This window comes from Cheilinus undulatus, linkage group 23, assembly GCF_018320785.1.
Source record: "Cheilinus undulatus linkage group 23, ASM1832078v1, whole genome shotgun sequence".
Taxonomy (NCBI): Eukaryota; Metazoa; Chordata; class Actinopteri; order Labriformes; family Labridae; genus Cheilinus; species Cheilinus undulatus.
The window spans coordinates 19118973-19140327 of NC_054887.1; the positions used below are offsets into that span (position 1 = coordinate 19118973).

The 21355-nt window shown below is 37.8% G+C and overlaps 1 protein-coding gene across 8 annotated transcripts in view; it reads right to left on the reverse strand.

Annotated features, from left to right (window-relative positions):
- The window catches only part of LOC121505341 (protein PHTF2-like), a 57353-nt gene that overhangs the window by 10450 nt on the left and 25548 nt on the right, over nt 1-21355 (reverse strand). For 6 of the 8 annotated variants that reach the window (XM_041780567.1, XM_041780563.1, XM_041780561.1 and 3 more), the window contains 6 exons: nt 10920-10976; nt 10567-10578; nt 3900-3969; nt 3287-3445; nt 2089-2254; nt 905-1066 (listed from right to left, as the gene is read on the reverse strand). In XM_041780567.1, the coding sequence (XP_041636501.1) occupies nt 905-1066; nt 2089-2254; nt 3287-3445; nt 3900-3969; nt 10567-10578; nt 10920-10976 (626 nt within the window). The remainder of the gene's footprint in view (nt 1-904; nt 1067-2088; nt 2255-3286; nt 3446-3899; nt 3970-10566; nt 10579-10919; nt 10977-21355) is intronic. The other 2 variants (XM_041780566.1, XM_041780568.1) reach the window with 2 other exon arrangements.

Sequence of the window (21355 nt, forward strand, 5' to 3'; positions counted from 1 at the left end):
AAAGTACAAAAATGTTGATCTCAAGGACAAGAACAGTTACTCTGATTCAAATTTACTTTAGCACTCAGAGAGGGAGAGTCAAGTATGAGCTTTCCAAATACTACAAAAATTCCACAACCTTTAACTAGGGTATATACAAAATCTGACATTAAATGTGATACTTTTAAGACCTTTTCTAAGTCTCTTCATACATTCTAAGACACAATTGCTTCTTAAATTTCTTACACCTTAGTTTAATACCATAAAGTAGCTATCAATGGAAGGAGTAATTTTCGTCTTAAAGCAGCCTGAAAGTATTTATAGTCCCTTCACTGTTGCAGATGATAAGCTACAGCTCGCTAGATTGGCTGTGAATTCTTCCAACATACAATGAAGAAATACTGGTGCATCTAAATGCATTAATCATGTGTCATAAGTATGCATATAAAAAAACAAAACAATAGCTGAAAAACTACCATACAACCTCATTTGATGAATATACAAATTAAATGCTACAAATTGTAAGACCTTATAGACTTGCAGGTAAGACTTTAATTCTTTTAAAAAGCTTTAATTTTCCCTAAATTGATTCACCAACTTTAAACACCTTTTTAAGACCATGTGGACACCCTGTTTGACAAATGATTAATTTTGTGGAGAGACCAAAGGTAAAAGTGTGATGAAGGGAGGAAGTGATGTTGCAGCTGAAGAACGCAAAGGCTGGGATTCAGTTTCTGTCTTAGTGAAAACATTGCTGATGATAAAATCAATCACACAAGACAAATCTGTCAGATTAATCAAAGCTTCAGATTGGGATTTTATCAGTTTTACTTTGACAAAAACCTGAATGATTCAGTAAACTGAAGCCCAGCCCGTCTTTGAACATTGTCCAATCTTAGGAAGATGGAAAACAAAAAATACACACCCAGCTTTACAGATATCATGCCAGAAATCTTGGAAGAAAGTGCCCAGGCTGTATGTGGTGCTGGCTGAGTGGGAGTGTGGCGCCCCCTCCTGTGTGTTATCGGTAGTGCTAGACCCGTCGCCTTCCCTATGCACCTCCATCTGAGATGCTTTCCTCAACTTCCTTTAGTTTGGAAAGAATAGAGGGTGGAGAGAGACTTAGAGAGAGGACCTGCAGGCTAACAAGGTTTTAAACTACAGCAGTGCTTCACCTGGCTGCATTTGACCAAAGAAATGTTACTGAAAAAAGACTTCAAAAAAGGTCTTGTATAAATAAGGCAATGATTATTTACTGAAGGACTCTAAAAGTCTTCTGAACAAACTTCCCAGATTGTAAGGTGCATTTGTTTTCATCATTTATCCACTGTTTACAAAGAAAAAGAAGCATTTGGGTGTTAATTATTTTAGGATTATTCATTCAAATTTAGATTCTGCATAATTACATTTTGATAAGGTTTTAAAACAGGAACAATGCCTATATTTTTAAATATATACACTTTTTAAGCCCCTGAATATCATCAAAGTTTGTTTTCTCTCTTCTGAATAAAGTAAAAGGGCCACATGGCTGCACGTACCGCCCTAGAAACTGATGCTGCTTTGTGTCTATGAGATGAAATGTTAATCAGAAAAGAGAAAGAGAGGTGAGCTCAGAATAGGCCACTTTTTGTTTAATAAGAGATGTACCCTCGCCATGACTTCAAGTAAACCCTGAGAGAGAATCAAGGTAGATTCAGTTATCCCTCGCAGCCATCCCATCCCAAAACCCTTCTCATAAACCATAGTTTAGTGGGATATTACAGCAATTGTAAAATGTCTCTGTGTTTGAAGCACAAACAGCAGCCACACACTGAAAAACTTCAAACCAAAAATAAAAAAAACACACACAAGCTGCTTGTCTAAAAACTACAAGACACACTGATAGAGCTACTGTCTACTGTCATACACTGTGAATCCTTTCATTGAATTTATCGGAAGATTTACCCCGGACTCAGTTATCTTCTACTACTATTACTACTATTACTACTACAACTGTACTTCAGACTTAAGGTCCAGATAAAACACACCTAATATAGAAAGACAGCACGTTACTTCCCTGTTTCCTCTGTTTTCTGGCTTTCACTCCCTCTTGTTTTACCCTGTGCTTACCTGCGTCTCTTCCCCCCGCTGCTGGAGGCAGGTTTTGGTGTTCTGGTGGAGACGATCTGACAGTGGACGGTGCCCAGCAATAACATGAGCCAGATGGCTCCAAACACTTCAGTGGCTGGTATCCCATGAGGCTGAGGGATGCTCACATACAGGATTGCTGCTCCAACTGAGGATGAGAGAGAATAAACCATTTCATACAACAGCCTCAGCAGAGACTAAATATTAGCATTAGCTCACTGGTTCAATTTACAAACAGCTTTTCAGGAACTTTTCATACTGTTTTTTTTTTTGTCTGCAAAATTTGTTGTAAATTTCCCAAGCAATTTTAGAAAATCTTCTTTGGGAATTTTCAGATAGGTTATGTCAATTTTCTGATGGAATTTTTGAAAACTCTCTTAAGAAATACAGAGGCTATAGTCCTCGATACACTATTTTGATGCATGTCTTCCTCCCTCCTCTCTCCACATATCGCCTGTCTCTCTTCAGTTGTCCCATCAGAATAAAGGCAAAATAAGTATTTCTCAAACATGTCTGGAATTTGGAAAATTTCCAGGAATTTTGTTGGTAGCTTTTCCAGGAGTTCTTAGACACAAAGTCAGAATTTTTCCCCAGGGAATCTTGGAAAGTTTCTTGGATTTTTTTTTTTTTTTGGAAACTTTGCAGGGAATTTTCTAGAACTGACTCTACGATAAACTCTGAGAAACTTGAGAGAATTTCCAAGGAATTTCTCCAGCAATTCTAGGAAAATTTCCCAAGGAATTTTCAGACACTTTTCTTAAAATGTTTAGGGATATACTCTGGAAATTTAAGGGGAAACTTTGTGGGGAATTTTCAGGAGTTTTTTCCCCAACAGAATTTCAGGAGATTCTTGAGGAAATTCTCAGACCTTTTCTGGCAGAATTCTGTGAAACTTTTTTGATATGGGAGGTAAATTGTCCTGATTTTTATCATGTACTAAACAGGACTTTTTCCAGGAAACTTGGCAAAATTTCCTGGGAATTTTCACCAATAATTTTGGAAACATTTCCCAAAACCCTTTTTGAATTTTTTTGAAACTTGTGCTGGATTACCACAAATATTAAGTGTTTTTCCACGTCTTTTTCGAATGGGTGTTTGCAGGAATCTGGGCATTCAGCCTTGATCTATCATTGATGAATTTTTCTTGCTTCATTAAGAAAAAGTTTTACATAATGCCAACCTTGCAGCAAATAGAGAGCCAGGAGTAACAGGAAAATTGCTCTGGAGGTGACCTGGATCCACCATCTGTAAAAGAAAGGGAAGAAGACAACCCTGACGATGCCTTTTCTGGTGAGCGATGTCCACGGACTCTCTGGTTTGGCTTTGGCAAACGCCGAACCTAAAGGGAAGAGGGAAATACACACTATGAGGAAAACTCATTCACTTAAGACATACTGAAGTCACATTATATCAGCATTTTAAATCTTAATCTTATGCTTCTCCCTCTTCTGTTTTTGTTTTTTCATCTCAGTGTTTGATCCTCTACCTCCTGCCTCTGCCTTTTCTTGATTATCTCAGAGCTGTGCTGTAAATTAACAACGAGGATAAATTTGACTGATTTGATGAATTATTAAAAACCTGTTGAATGTGAGAGAGAAGTGGGAAGATAAGAGGGCTTGATAGAGACATGAGAAGAGAAAGAAAAGGACAGGCTGTGACAGGTTGGATACTGGTCCAGCGACACTGCCATCTCAGGTTTTACACTGACTGAGACAGGCTGTGTGATGGTTTTTGCCTGAACAAAAAACCTGTGTGAGAAGAAGTTCATTCAAGCGCACACACTTTTCTCTCACCTCTAACCAAGTCCACGTCAATCAGGTCTGGTTTGACATGTCCCGTCTTCTTTGGCTTGTTCCTCAAGCCCTGCAGGGGGGTGGAAAAGAGACGCATAATCATCAATGCAAAGTGAGAAACACAGCCAGAATTATTACCTAACAAAACTCAAACAAAAAGGATCAACTCGTCTACAGGAGGCTTCTCGTGCAGTTTATACCTTAAAAAGCACACACACAATCAGTGTTGGAGGAGACAAACTATGCTCTTGGGCTCACACAGCTACTGGCGCTGTTCTCTGGTTCACTACCAAAGCATCTAAACACATCACAAGATTTAAATACAACATGATACATTATGTTGTGTATAAGTGTGTGGGCAGCAAGATATCTTTTTTTCTTTTTTTTGCTTGGGCTGGTACTTCATCACTTCCTCTTTGCCCTCTTTAATAGGTCTACTCTCTAACTCTTACAGAGCTGGGTAGTAATTGCCAAAGATGCATTTTATGGTGTGTTTTCATTCTGTTTTCACCCTACGCTCACAGGTGAGCATGTTGGACAAAATATCCTTTCTCGAGTACAGAAAAAAGTAAAAAAGACCCTCTTTGCACTCATGATATGCTTCCTCTTCCCTGTCACAGACTTATCCTCTTCCACCTTTTGGCACATACAGAAATGGATGAAATTTTCTGCAGAGTCTGCAGTCTCTACTTTTTTAAGCACTCTGATCAAAATGGTTTTGATTCACTACTTTTTTGTCTGCTTCAACTGCTAGTGACCACACAAATGTTTCACTTCCTCCAGACACTCTTTTTCTAAAAAAGAGCAACAAGAAAGGGAAGGGCATTGGGTTTAGTTGGATCTGTATGAGACATGAGGGTAATAAAAGAAAACAACCAATGGGCTGCTGCTCCTGCTCTACGGGGGTGATTAGCAATTTAAGAAAAAAAAAAAAATCCCTGAAGACAAAATCAAACCAGCCCCAAAGAGTGTCAGGTGTTTTCCTGGTTGCAGATGCCATATTTTTAAGATTTTACTCATTACATAGAGTACCGTGCATAAGTTCTAGGCATGCAGGGCCCTAAGTATTAACTGCAGGGCTTGTTGCGCCATGACCCATGGCTGGGGACAAGGGAGGAGGGCAGCTAGAGTCAAGCCTGACAGATGTCAACACACGTGTCGCTCAGGAGCCAAAGTCAAGCTTGATGGCATCTCTTTTGTCCAGGCCTTTACACACTCGGTAATACACCCTGAGACTGCCAGCTGTTTTCAGGCCTTTGGAACATCCACGACACGACCAGAGGCTTGTGTTGACCCTACTGCCCGTGGCAACCTAGAGTACCCAAGGCTGTTCTTGCTCACCACATCCCTGACTGTTCCCTGTACTTCCTGTGTACTTCCTGCCTTGTCTTGTAAACAGGGCCTATGTTGTCTTTGTGCCATCCTACTTTGAGCGTGACATTTCCACATTTCACAGTTCATGCCACTTTGTTTGTATTAACATTTGTCCCAGGTTTTTTTAGAAGCAGGATTGCATTGTTGAATGTAGAAAGTCTACATAGTATGTTAAAAAATCACATGGTCTTAAAAAAATAACAAAACATTAACTTTGTAAACAACCTTATTGCAAAGGAAGACCAAACTTCTGTATGTATAAAACATTAAATACAACAAAACACAATATTTATAAGAGGGTATTTAAAGGATTGTGTGTCTGGCATTGCACACAACATTGCTGACATAGAATGACCAGATGACCAGCAGCTTAATGGAGGTTTGATTTAGTGACTCTGGGTAAACACCATATTGACCACAGTGAGCTGCTAAACACACATCTGAACAAAAGCCAACCACAGACTCCATTAACATTCTCCTATTCAAACTGTGTTTATGTGTGTGCAGTGTGTAACAGAGCAAAAAGAAAGTCACATGAAATAAATCTCAAACAAACACTTCATTGACAACATTGCAGTTTTGTAATGTTCCAAAATAATTCTATATTAAAGTTTTTAATGTATTATTTTGCAATTTATGTAACATTTTTGTACCTATTTCATAACTGGGCTATTGTTATGTGTAAAATCTGTCTTTTTTGATCTCATGTCACCTGGGTGTGATACATTTCCTGAATTATGTTTTCACTTTTGTCTGATCAAGGTATTTAAGTTTAACATGACTCTTTTGTTGCCAACCAAAGCATTTTTCTACCTTCAATTAAAGGTAGGTGTTTACATTTTTTCCTTTTTTCTGAGGTCCAATTATTTCATGAATAATTGATCTTTCCTTAGTTGTAACTCTTAATGGACAGCTATGAGCAAGTTCAGGAGGACAACTGAATTAGGGGTCTATTTAAATTTTGTCAGTCACACCTTCTGCATCAGTACTGCACTACTGCCTTCACCACCCAGGCATCCACCTGCAGGCTCAGGCGGAGAGTTTAAGATGCTATCTCATCGCTACTTAAGTTCTGTGTGTAAAATAAAACTGCAAGGAGTGCTGAGGTCGGAGCCTAGATACCAAACACAAACAACATTCTGCTGCAACAATAGCTGATGCAAGCAGATTTTAACAGCAGATTTTAACAGCTAAAACATCTGCCACAAAATACCGGCATCAATTTTCATATGTGTCGATACCAAATATTCACTTTTTAAGCTCATGTTGATATCATGCCAGTAGTATAGGGCATCCCTAGTTATCTTTAATGATTTATTTTTGTTAATCACCCTCTTTTATTTTACAGTTTGTATCATGCTAATGTGTCATGCATTTGTTTTAATAGCAATTAGTAATCATGTTTAATCATTGTGATCTTAACAAAAACCAAAGCAATTGTGATTATAAATGTTCTCATACTTCAGGAGCCTGAGAGGTCAGTCTACGTGATGTGACCAGCTAATATTTACATACAGGCCAATCCAATTCTGTTATCAGTCAGCAGTTTGATAAGAACGCTTGATGGGTGCTCTTATCTTCAAATACCACAACTAACAAGCTCATACGCTCTCTGTGTGTGAGACGGAGGGGAAAATGTGAGACAGTAGGCTAGATGTTACTGTGTGTGTGTTGCTGCAGAGCTGAGAGAAACTGATCGATTGCTTCCTGTTAGCAGTAGATTTACTGCAACAGTAAAGTCCTTCAGACCTCTCTCCAGGCCAGGGCTCTCTTATCTCTGTGCTATTCATAGCCCACATCTACATATACACTACCTCTTCATCTGACAAACCATCACTGCAGCCTTTTTACCAACTGGTCAAACATGTTTGAATGCCTTTCATTTACATGTGTGGCTTTCATCTTTGCTACACTATTTGCTAAACTGCAAATAACATAAATGTTTAAATGCATTTTTAAAAATGCAGTTTAAAACTAAAAATACAGCAGAATTTGTTGTAGCTCCCCTTTTACACCAGCAGGTGGAGACTGGTATTTCATTGCAGATCTTGTCCTTTACTGAAATCACTCTCCTACAGGAGTGATAGGGGTTATGTTTGGTTTGTTTTAGAGGTTAAATTCAAATATGCATATATTCTATAAACTACAATTCATTTTTGAACATCTTCAAAGTAGATGAGGTAGCAGCTAAAAAATACCGTCTTCATCCACATTACCCTTCAAAATCAGCTGATATAAAGGCTTTAGTGCTTAATGGCAAAATTAAACAGAGTATTATTGCTCCTTGTCTTTTCTGTTCTAAAATTTTAAAAATAGTTAAAAGGATGTGATGAGGATGTAGAGGAGCAGCTGTATTTCCTCTAAACAAAACAAATCTATAGGCTTAAAAGAAGTCACCACTACCATGCGAAAACAGGACTTTCTCATGCCTCATGTGAATTTATTCATTTCCTGATCTGACATGTTATGAGGCTATAAACTTTATAATTACCTGTAGGAGGATTGAGGCTGGGATGCCCCCTCTATCTATACTGCACAATAATAAACTCAGGGCTGTCTGCTGTAGATACAAACCCTGGGAAACCAATTATGTGACAGACAAGAAGCCAAGGTCTCAGTGCTCTGTGTGAGTGTGGACTTTGAGCTCATTAAAGAGAGTGACTCTCGCTTCTCTGTTTACAGGAGTATGAAGGAAGAAGGGACTGAGAGTGGAGGTGGGTCAGAGGAAGCTAATTAGACTTAGATGTCACACACTTTTTATGTCTTCTGTCACCAAAACAAATAAAGTTTATCTAGAATCAAATATAATCCTGCCTTTATAAACCTAACCAGGTCTTTGAACCCAACCACAGGAAGGTTTGATTTATAAACTATCTTTAAATCAGAGATGAAGCTGCTCTCATAAAGGGTCAAAGAGCGCAGAGGTCAAAGCCGACAGGTGCAGAGGCTCCTGTTATGGCAGCTCTCACCCACCAGCCTAACGCCCTCATTGACCTCTTATTTTGAACTGAGAAAGCAGAGCATGAAGCAATACTACAGAGACTGAGTTTTATGCAAATCTTCTCAATAATTTGTAAACTGTCTGTGATTATGTCAAAGTGGCACAAAACCTTTAGTGGCCACTAAAGCAGCTGATGATATGCCTCATGTAATGTCACTTGAGTCAGGCTTAGTTTGGGCAAAGTTTTACAATGAGAAATGTCAACAGGTGTGATGTCAGAGGTGATGAGTTTGCCAGATGGGCCGCTATACGAGCTAGCAGCTTGAGGCTACACTGGCTGTTAACTGAATGGTAGTGCTTCATGATTCGGTAATAATGTGCAATTATGCTGGACAAAACAACAATTCGTAATTTGTGATTACGATATAATACAGAAATAATAATATGAGTCTACTTGCTTGGTTATAATGGGAAATGCAGAGAATAATGATAGTTTTATAGTGTACATTTCTTAGCTCAAAACATACTAGTATTAAGTTGAAGGGAAAAATAGTTTTTACTGTACTGCTTTCAAAATAACATTTAAAAAAAAATAATAATTTTTTCCCTTTTTTTTAATGATAAAGGTACTTTTACAAAGTCAAACAGTGGCACTATTGTATCCCTAAAGGCCTTTCTGCAGGCAATTTTGTAAACCTTTCAAGTATTACTTGATATAAAAATAGTTGCCGACTTTTATGCAGTTATGTAATTGCACAGCCATCTCTCACACATCCTTGAGCAGATATTACTACCTCATTTTCATGATTTTGAAGCTTAATTTTATACACTCAGATGTTTTTCATAACTGACATTTGGCCTGGTGGTTCATAACACAGTGACCTGTCATACAACAAACCTAAATAAAGATTTTTTTATCACTTTACAGGGACTTTAAGTAAAGTTTTGCCATGACCTTAGGTAATACAGGCCAATCTAATTTGCCAACCTCAGAACAAAGTCTTGAGCACCCCCCCCCCAGGGACCCTTATCATCCAAATTAATATACTTTTTGTGTCACATACTCATATGTTTAAGCACATTTTATTGAGATGACAGAATATCAAGTAAAATACAATCTTAAAGAAGATACTGCAACAAAATTTAAAGTAATACCTTTGTTTATCAGTGCAAGCTTGAATATAACTGAAAAGTCCTAATTACTAAAAGAATTATAATTACATGCACCTCTGAGTTGCTAGCACTGGACCAGTTGCAGTAAACAGTGGTGCGTGGATGTTGGCAGTGCATGGGTGTTGGTCTTCCTGTGTGCATCAGTGTTATGTTTGTGTATTTGAGCTAAACCCCACAAACTCACATGTAGACAGCAGAGCAACAGAAGAAAGAAGCTGCAGCTTGAGCTTCACAAAAAGCAGAGAACACTCAGCATAGTTTAGTTGCTGTTGTTTTTAATTTCATGGCTATCTGGGTAAAAACATTCAACTGCCATGTGGCAGATAGCCCTCTAAGAGGAACTCTCAAATAGAAAATCTGTCTTTGGCTTTGGCAGGTTTGAGTATTGGATCGCTGATTGTGGGTAATGTTGGTCCAAGGTTTAACAGGGAAAAAAGGAGAAAATAAATGACTGGATCTCATATTCATCTTAAACTGCTTATCGTGAGTCTAGGAGGGTTAGCTAAGATGCTAACTCATTGGAGTGATTCCAGAGACTTTTTTTTCTTCTAACAATGCTAGAATTGCTGTTTTGTCTAAATCTACACACGATGAATGTGTTTTTCTAGCATAGTCATATGTTAAGAAGACAGACAGATGCTGTTGATGTCAAAATGAAATTCTGGGAAGATTTTGGGCACGATTTGCACATTTCTGATTGAACCAAAGGCTGAAACCGTATCATTCAACCTGAATGTTTTATTTCTATTCCCAGAGGGAAAAAAGAAGCTGACTGGTCTCAGAAATGCAGCTCTGACCTTAACACATGTGTTCGTTCGTTTGTGACTCTGACCTTCAAAAAGTCACTCTGAGTTAAGATTTCTGTTAGGAGTTCAAAAATTGCAAACCATCTACCAAACACTGATCACATGACTCATGCTAATCCAGCTGTTTGTTCACACCAAAGCGACTGCTGAGGCTACAGCTCATCTCTCTGTGTAATTGTTAAAAGACATTTCTTCCTGCAGCCAATCACGGAGCAGTGCTGCTTAAGTGTGAACACAGCGTGGGGTTAATAAACACACCAAGATCTGACACTGTCAACCCAGCCAATCACAGTCTAGCAGTCTACAGCTTGGGTGAGCAGACGTGCACTGTGGGATATGGAGAGGGGAATCCTCCCCTGCGCTGTGTACTTACCAGAGAAATAAACTGAAGAGGGGGAGGAAAGAGACGGATGAAAATGGAGAAGGAGAGGAGAAGATGGAGGAGGTGACACCCAGCCAGGAGGGCAGAGAGGAAAGAGTTAAAAAGAAAAATACTGGAAAAGAACTGGCAGCATGGTGAGAAACTGAATAAAACTGAATAAAAGGAGGGGAAAAGGAAAATGAAGAAGTGACAGTCAAGAGGAATAGAAGAAGATGCTTGACAAAAGGAACAAATGAGGAGAGACATTCGAGCTCAGCATGGAAAATCAAAAAGGAAAAAGCCTGAATGGTGAAATAACACAAGAAATTAAAGTGTGGTGCAAACAAAAAATAAAACAAACATACCTTTATTTCTCTCTGCTCCACTGATTTCTCCCATATCTGCTGGTCATAGGCGCCAATCTGGAAAATTAACAGAAAAAGGAAGAATGAATTATTATAGAGAGCAGAAAACAGTAACCAAGGGGCGACAGCAGCTTAGCTTATGTCCGTGCACCCAAACCCTATTTCCCGCTCTCTTCATTTCTACCCTATCAAGAATCCTGTGCACAATAAGGCATAAAAGAGAAAGAAAACAGGAGCTAGTCACAAGAATCTAGCTCCAAGATGCATTTAACTGAAAGAATCATAATGAAAAAACATCAGAATCACTCAAAAAGATTCCCTAACAATCATAATCTGCCCATTGAATGATTTATGAGGCTTAAATGAGGTAAAAATGCCTCCAGAAAAACAAAATGTACTGCCAACACTCCCTAATTTTCTCTTGTGCATCATTACCAGAACTGATTGTCAGGTCTGCTAAAACAGATCATCAATTTCTTTTGTTTTTGTTTTTTTAAAGCTGTTATATCACAAATGGAGCTGTCATGCACCCATAAATGTTAAACTATTAAAACAACTGCAAGATGTCTCATGCATGCTGATAAGACTTGTCAAGATAAATGAAGATTTCTAAAGCCTGAGGGTGTGAGGCCTGACGTCTGCATGGAAAAAAAACATGTCTGCAAACGTGTCAATCAAACACGTTCTGTCAATCACCTGTGGCCTAATCCTTTCTGTTTTTTCATCCTTTAGTCTACATGTTGAGCTATGAGAAAGTGTTAAAATGGGGTTACTGATTAACCAAAATGACAAGCCAAACAGGTTAACGAGAGCGCTCGAAGCTGACCCACATTGTAAGCCCTGCCCACCTGAAACCACAGATATCATTTTAAAGGTTGAAACTGCTTCATCAAACCAAAATGGTTAAACTTCTGTGAGAAAATGTGTTTGAATGATAACGATGGACTCAGAAAGTGCTCCAAATTAGAAGTAATGTTTAGCATTTTCCTTATGTCTCACCAAAAAACCAAATTACCACTAAACTATTAATCTAGCCAACACAACTTTGTACATGACCATTTCTTCTTCTGCTTTTATTTGCTTGTTTGTTGAAGCCTGAAATGACCTTTATTTTAACAGTTTAGAACTATGGATGTGCATTTCTAGAAAAAGTAGGTTGTTGGAGTAGTTTTAACATAAGAATGAGGACGAACAACATAAAGATCCCACTAACGTTGGTTTGTTGGTCCAGCCTAAAGCTCCACAAACTTAATAGTATATAAAGCTGAAATGTGCATTCGATACATGCTGATATTCACAGCCAAAATATTGGTTGTAAATATCAGCAGAAATGTTGCTATCTGCCAATACAGATAATTGCCTATTTAAGCAATGATCTACCAATAACGAAAATATTGTGCATCCTTAGGTTTTTTTCTTCTTCTTGTAACAGTAATATATTCTAACTTCTATTAGCCACAAGTGGAGTCGCCCCCTGCTGGATAAATACATCAATTAAGGTAAGTGAAAATGTATTTTTGAGGCCATATTGTTAGATGAGCAGAGGTTTGTTGATCTTGCTATTCATTATGTTTTAATGAGTTCAAAAGGGTGCTCTTCATGTCGTCAAATCCTCAAATAAAACAAATGAACATCACTGTTCTTTATTATGGGCCTCTTTCACTGCCTCCTTGTCTCTTATTTACTCTCTAAATCTCAGTCTTACTTGTTTCTTTGTTGTCTAAAGAGAGCCCATGAAACTGGTCCAATAGGGTCAGGTTTAACAGGAGAGGAATTTACAAGAAGTGTCCTGTGTCAGTATTATCTGGTACTATGGATACTATCAATCAATGTCACGACACAAAGGTGGAGAGGGTGTGACTCAGGGGAAATACATGCAAGCAGATGTAAAGATGTTTTTCCACCAAGCAGTCCAGTTCAGTCCAAGCTGGTTTTAAGAGCTGGCTCTTTTAGGTTTCCATTTGAGAGCCAGTTTCCTTTTTCCATATTTGCTGTTGTTTGTAAGCTACATCAGAAAGCAAAAAGGATACCAAAGAAGAGCTGCTTGGATGCTGAAAGACCTTTTCTTATGTCTGAGCTGAGACAAATGGTCCAAATCTCTTAAAAGAACTGGAATTCACATCATTTTGCACAAGGCCAGTCAGACAATATCAAGATCATGTTTAACTGTACCAGAATGTACTAAATCAAATGGGACAGCTTGGTGGGAAGGCAACTTCAGAAGAGCCATCATAACTGCATTGTGTGTTTGTTTGAATAAAATCTAACAGAGAGAACAGATGGATAAGGAGAGTTGTTACAGCAGGAACAAGATATTTTTTTATCCCCAGACATCTGACCTCAGGACGTTCATACAAACAAGACAAACAATCAATGAACTGTACCAGCTTCACCCTGAAACTATCATTTATGTCTCTGTATCTCCTTCCACAGATAAACTCAGCTTTGGCTGCTCACAGTGAAGGAGAAAAGGGACATATGGAGATTAGAAGTCACACTATTTGTCTCTTTTCAACCAGCATGTGTTTCAGAGACTTCAGAGCTGATAATTCCACCTCAGCACATCAGTGTATTCATGCCAGCGTGTGAGGCACAGAGTCTGGGTCACCTCGTGAGCTTGCCAGTGGAAACTCTGCATCTTTAATGAGACTTCATTAAACATGGATAGAGAGGGAGGAAGAGAGAGGTCAAAGAGAAGGAAAGAAGGGCTTAAGGAAGAGAAGACAGAGTAGAAAATCTCTAGCCACAATATTAAAAAGCCCCATTATTAGGACAGCAGACTGACATTTTTTACACTTCCTTTCCTTCTACATTTCTATTTCTGTTCCTTAAATTTGGCTTCTAGGCAGCCAAAAAAAAAAACTGCTGATTTTACAGAATAGTTCTCTGAATTTCTGCTCATTCTCGGCTCTCTGGCCCATTCCTGATATTCCAGTGCTGTCATCGGACACCAGCCGGAGATGTGGGTCATCAAGTGTGTCACATCATGCTCTTCCCACATTCAACACCAATGACTGACCCTGATCTGAAGATCAGGTCATCCTGCGTGACTACAGACTTTTATTCTAAACATTCAGTAACCTTTGGTGTTGAACAACAAAGCCCATGTGAAAGTCTAAAAAGTACCCTCAAGTGTCGAGCAACAGGAAAGACTAACAATTACCCATACCAGTGACAAAGTACCAATATTTATTTGAGAAATGAACATATTTACAGCTTGGTTCAAAAGTAATCTGGCTTTAATAATTAATTTCTTTGATGGTAAAAACTGCATGTGGGGTAAATACTTCATAATGCATCTGTTCTGATATCATTAAGCCTCAGCGTTATTCATTATTCATAAATATGCATAATTTGAGGCATGAGCTGAGCTGAGTTGACTCACAGGTGAGCATGTTGTAGCTGTTCATCAGGAGGTAAGGTCTGCCACCATTGTTTGACTTCAAAATTATATTAAAAAACAGAGGCTGACACTCTGTTTTCCTCTGTTTTTAAAAAGTTTAGGAGATTAGTTTTGATGATTATGAGCTCAATCTCTTTTGATAATGTAGTTACATTTCATTTAAGGATGCACAATGTTGTCAGCATGATATTGGTATAATCAGAGATGAAGATATCTAAAGATAGTTATAAATGATAAATTGGCTGAAAATATTAGCCTTCATCAGCTGTAAATATCAGCACATATCAGCTGTAAATATAGGCCAATATCAGCAGTAAGTATTTGCTTATATCAGCTGTAAATATTAGCTTATATTAGCTGAAAATATCAGCAAATATCAGCTGGAAAAATTGGCCTTTATCATCAGTAAATATTGGCCTGTAACCCCTGTAAATTCCCGCCTTTATAAGCTAGTAAATTTTGGCCTATATTAATCATAAATATCAGCCTTTTTCAGCTTAAATATCAGCCTAAATCAGCTGTATATATCAGCCTATATCATCTGAAAATATCAGCCTATATTCAATGTAAATTTAATCATATCCTGTGCTAATATCAGCTCATGTCAGCTAAAAATATCAGCCTACATCATCTGTAAATATCAACCTTTATCAGCTGTAAATACCTAGCCATATCAGCTGTAAATTTCAGCCTTTATTAACTATAAATACCAGCCTGTGAAAATCAGCCTATATCAGCTGTAACTAACAGCCTATATATCTGCCCATATCTGTAAATATTTTCTGCTAAAATTTGCAGCAAGGGAAAAGGAAAAGGAAATTCTCATGTAAATTTCATGAGAGTTTTAGCAGTATTATGGTCTACAACTGTTGCCAAAATGTGTGTATAATTGACAGTTTGCAGTGGCTTGCTTATAGTTTTGTTAATAAAGGCATGATCCTAACTAATCCTGATTGCCTTTGACTTCCATTTGTGTTGCTGTGGTGTTGAGCCATGAATCATTATTGTTTGATTCTTACTAATATTACTTCAAAGCTGAAAAATCAGGTATTGTGACAACCTAAAGAGTAATAAAACTAAACTAAAAAGGGGGTGATAAAAAAGAAAGCTGCCTTACTTGTTGCAACACAAAAAGTCACATTCTCCTTCTCAAAGTCAGAGATTTGTTTTGTTTTGTTGGAATCAGTTCTCTTAAAGGTCCTTTAAGATGAGTCTTTATTGATGAGTCTTCTGCTGATTGAGCAAAATAAATCACAATTCTGTACATGTGACTCAATGACTCAATTTATGACTAATGCAGACACTGCTGAGGCTCTACCAGTGGAGAACAAAAGCTTTAATCCAAGCAGTGGATAGCATTAAATCTGATGTCTGATTTACTGTGTGACATTGGGGCTGACAGCTAATTTTCCACATCACTCAACCTATTAAAAATACACGCACACAGAATGGAGAGGATGATGGGAGTGTGTGTGGAGGACGGCTAGAGGGCAAACACAACCAGACTACAGAGCAGAGCGATAAAGCAGGAGAGAGGTAGAGATAAGGAGGTGGGCAGGTATGGAAAGCAGGATAAATTTCACTCACACACCCGTTGTTACATCATGGAGTAATGAGGTGACTGAGAGGTGAAAGAGTGGAATTAACAGCAGTGGAAATCCTCTTATCTCCACACAGACTCATCTATAAATATGATCCTCTCCTATCAAATATAGGGGTTATTAGAAAAACACTACACAGAAAACAAATCACAGCTGATTTATCAAAATGCAGTACATGATAAATTGACATAAAATATACTTTTGCTCTTTTAACTGTTGAAGGTTTATTTGTTTTCATCAAACAGCTTCTGAACCTGCACTGATTTCACTAAGAAAAGTCACAGCCTTCAGTGATTTGACAAGCAAATCAAGTAAAGCGTTGAGAGAGCACCAGAAGGAGAGATGACTATGCCAAGTGTGCCGCTGCGGCAGTGCTGGGGTCACCATGACGACGGATGAAGGGAAAGGAGAGAAAGAGGGATGGGGATTATGTTGGCGAAGCAGTTATGTAACAACCGCCTCTGCAGTGGAGCGGGAGTCTGATAGATACAATAGATGCAGGTTTGAGGAGATGTGAGGGGGAGGTGTGTACAGTAGACAGATATTCACCAGGTTTAACACATTAACACACATACGAGCCGTGAATAATACAGCTTCTATTTGATGCTGTATAGAATCACTGGGCTCAGACAAGGCTTTAGGTTAACACCTGATGAACTGATACAAGAGGAGCAGAACACGCACAACTTACTAATATTTTTCCTCGAAAGGAGCCTTTGTTGATATTTTTATAACAGCAATAGATCAAATAACCTGGTTCTGTGGAAGATGTCACTTTAAAATAAAGGCTGGTTATATTTATTCATAGGTTATATTTACAGTATATGCTTTTTATCATTATGTATGTGTTCCTTTGCTGTTAAGCCTGATTTATACTTCAGTGAATCTATGCCATAGCATCACTGCAGTGACCTACACTGCTTAAAGATGATAAATATTGAGCTGCAGTTGATTTACCAATGATTATATTAAGAAAGAAAAGCTAGGAGACATGTATGGGGTCAGTGTATTTTCAGGCAGTTCCATGTCCTGGTTAAAACAAGGCTCCGAAATAAAGAGTAATTTTTTGTTGTCCCGTTTTTGCTTATGACAGAACAAGGAAAAACAAAAATAAAACTGAGCTGTTTTGAATAGTGGGCAGTGAATATCTATGAAGGCTTTAATTTTGATGCGAGGGCTTTAATTTTGAAATGTTCACCTGTCCCATTGGGTCACATGATTTCCCTTTTCCTCAAGTATTTCATTTTAACCTGAAACCAAAATTAAGGAATTGAAAAAAAAACAACAACAACAAAATGGACCATTTTTAAAAAATGTTTTCCTTGTTTATTTTTTATGACTTTGTATCTTTTTCTTCTTGATTGAAGGTCTTACAGTATCTCAAAACCATCCATCCATCCAGTTTCTACACTGCTTATCCTAGTTGGGGTTGCAGGGGGCTGGAACCTATCCCAGCTGTAGTAACCTAAGTGTTTCCTAAAATTTTCACAGACAGGAAAATTCTTAATTTCTTCTCTTACTAGACTGTCATTATTCCAGGTGACTGGAAAAAATGATTGAAAATTGTTTATTTTTTACATAAATTATAATTATATTATAATTATTATTTTTTATAATTATAATCATATTATAATTAAATTAAATTATATTTATAATACATAAAAAGGTTTAGAAAATCTTTCATACCATCAGCTATTAGACTTTATAATTCTACAGTAAACAGATGAGAATCCCAGACGATTGAATTTCCCTTCGGGGATAAATAAAGGTCTTGTATTATATTGTATTGTATTGTAAATGACATAGGGCATGATTCTTATAGCATTATTCTTCCATCACAAAAAGCTGGTGTAGAAAGTGTCTTTTACCACTGAATACTAAACCACTATATCTAATCAGCTTCTATTAATGCCTTTTATCACTCATGAAAACAAGTATTTGCTGCTTTTCTCATTGTTATTCATCTTTGCCACCTTGAAATCTGGGAACTTGTCATAGCTTTTGCTTCCAAACGTGGTGTTCCACCATCTTTCCTTCTGAATAATATTTACTGATTTACTCAAAATAAAAATGTTCTTAAAGTAGTATGGTGTTTTCAAGTTTGGCTGTGAGTTCTAATTAGGATCATCTGGAAAAACCTGCTAAAGGGGCTGTTTACGGGAAATAAACACAAGAATCCATTCATCTATATTTTCCTGCTTCGTTCAAGTACCTCAGTCATCTCCACTGAGAACCAGCTGTGTGAGAAAATCCCTCAGCTGTTTGAGGGAATCACCTGTTTACATATGACTGTGTGGGTGTGGACAGCTTTGACAAACACTGATTAACCACAGGTACAAACTCATACAGGCTCTGTGTTGTCTGTAAGAAGTTAGTTTAAAATAAAGAGTGGAGCTCAGCTAATGGAAAGTTTCAGACAGAACAGAATGAATGAATTAATATTTCCTAAACCAAAAACATTCTAAATGATATGATTGACCCAATTTAGGCCTGTAATGACCATCTTCATTATTTATCAACTGCCATTGTTTTAATATGAACCAGTCCATCCTGTTTAACTCAACCTCGTCTGACCAACCATCATGCATCTGTCATATTTTAAATATGTCATTGTCCCTTTCATTGTCAGCCAGTCATTTCAGTGTGGATGCTGCAACCCTCCTCCACCCCAGCCACCTCCATTCAGCTCATCAGCATTCAGTCAATCCTCACAGGTCTTTTTCCCCACATCAACCCCTCCACCAGTGTCTAGACTCCAAAGGGGGGTATCCTATTCCTGTCGTTTGCCTCACTACCTCCTCAAGAACATGAAGTCATCATGATGGAGTCTAACATTTCTCTCTCATTAAAATTTGTAAAATAAATTATTGTTAAACTCCTATTAAGTCGCTCCTGATTGAATTTAAATATAAGACCTTTTAAGGCCTTTTTAGGACTTAAAGTAAATTAATGCAAGTTTTACATAGTATTGGTGCCTCTTGGATTTCAAGTAGAACTCGATAGGTTTGATCCCATCGTTTTGATTTTGTGTATCTGAGACGCTGCAATCACAACAGCATTTTTCCTAAATTCAGGCTGATTTTTTCTTTCAATCCTGGAATTCAAGATATTCTTGATTCTTTAATACTCTTCATGACTTGTGGTATTAATAGATATTTTTCACTTTTATCCCCAATTCTAATTCTATTGCTATATGTCTTCTTCTGAACCATGTTTAAGAGCAATTAACAGTGATAACCCTCATCAGTGAGACTTAAAGCTAAATGTATATGTATTTGTTGTGTCATTCAAACGTAGTCGTGAACTTCATATGAGACCCAACCGACGTCTTGAAAATCCATAAATCTCGGCCACATACCAGACTAAGAACTGTGTCACTTGTCCTTAAATAAGCCTTAAAGCCAACACACAAATAGGCAGTAAGCTGATTTATAACAGTACAACTTTTTAAGCTCCAATATTTCACTGACATGCCAAAAGTAGCTGGCAGTTAGCCTCGTGCTGGGCAAAAGCAAGCTGAATGTGTCAGACATTACAGAAAATAAAACACGGAAGTGTGCCTGCTGCTGCTGCTGCTGTGACAGATATAGACTCCATGCTTACATGGGCTCTGGCATGGCACTGTGGTGAGACAGAAATGGCAGCTAGCTCACACAACAGTGAGTCTATTTGCAGCATGTCTGCAGACATGGTGCAGACAGAAATACAGCGTGTGTCATACAAGCTGCTGCCCGGGGGCGGCTGAGGCTGCAGAGGTGAGGGTGGCAATGAGAGGTTCAAGGACCTGTTTGGTAATCTGCACCTCTTTAAATCTGATTTTTTTTTCTAGTTTGAAAGATTTCCTCCACCTTATTTCTTTTAGAATGGTCCTTTACCCTTATGAGTAAAACATGAATAGAAATGCTACAAAGAGTAGCTGAAAAAAAGGGTCAAATCTTAAAAGAACAAAAAGTATGTTTTCTCGGGGTGCTGGGCAGCCTGATATTTAGGTTGTGCCCCATGTAAGGAGGCAAAAGTCCCCTTAACTGTGAGCCAGATCCTAGTTTGACCCGTGGCTCACATGTAATTCTATACTATCTCCCTCCATTTAAAAATAAAGACATAAAACTCCCCCAAAAAGAATTTAAAAAATGTTCTCGTGATTTTAAGTTAAATCTCATTCTGTAGATAGTTTATTTTTACTGTCAGTGTTTTATACCTTACTAAGAAAGAGGAGGTGAGTCAAATTATGTGCTTGATATACTGAATGATACAAAAAGATATAACCACAATACAAAGATACAATATGACAATGATACAGCATTTCTATCGATATGACGATATGTTACAATTTGACAACACTATATGATACAACATTATGATAGGATTAAAATGATGATACGATACAACATAACAAAACAACATCAAATAAAACAAATCAATACAATAGGAAACAATGAACTATACTATATGTGAAAAAATAAGATAAAAGAAAAGATCAATATGATCGATACCATACCACACCATATGATTGGCAACATCCAATACCAGACCATACAAGGGGATACAGCATGATACAAAAAGGTATCATATGATATGATATGATGCAGTTTGATACTGTCCTCTTGCGCAAATTCATTTTTAACTAAAGAGCTGCACACAATGAAACAATCAAAACAATCCACATGAGACAAACAAGCTTATGCCATAGAAAACCACTGACAACATTAACTGCACATTGCTTTCATTACAAATGTCAGGCATTGAAACATGAGTGATAGAGGTAAGAACAACAAGAAAACTTCTGCATAACTTCTGCATGGCTTCAACAAACATAATTCAAAGTCTTGACTGAAGCAGGGTTACTTTGAGTCAAGCCAAAGATAACACTATACTGAACATAGTAGCTAAAATCTCCCAGCAGTAACAGGGATGTTGTTTTTCCAAAGGACCAATGCTTTTGAATGTTTTAAAGATCATATGCTCTACACAACAACAATGCCAGCAGTGCTTCTGTAATGAGCTGGAAGCAATAAGTTCAGAGAATAACATCTAAAAAAGTTGGACAGTTAGAGGAAACTCACTGAAGCTGTATTCTAAACATAAACAAAAACAGAAAAAGTCTAAATTTGGCGATACGACACTTATAAAAGATGAGGCGACAAACACAGCAGGGTTTTTCCACCACGTGAGCCTTCTTAAGAGCTGCAGACTTACTTAGAAATACACACACACACACACACACACACCTTAATTCTCTCCTGAGGGCAGTGTTTGTTTGTTTGGCAGGATTTCAAAGTACTCTCTAAAAATACAAGGGAGGGCTGGAGATAGACTGTGGTTTGGCATCAATCAAAGCTGAATCTGATGGATTAAAATATCTGTGATAGCACAGTGTCTGACCTCCGAGACTCGCATAAGTGTTGTGTTACAAGTCAGCCTATGAATAGCAG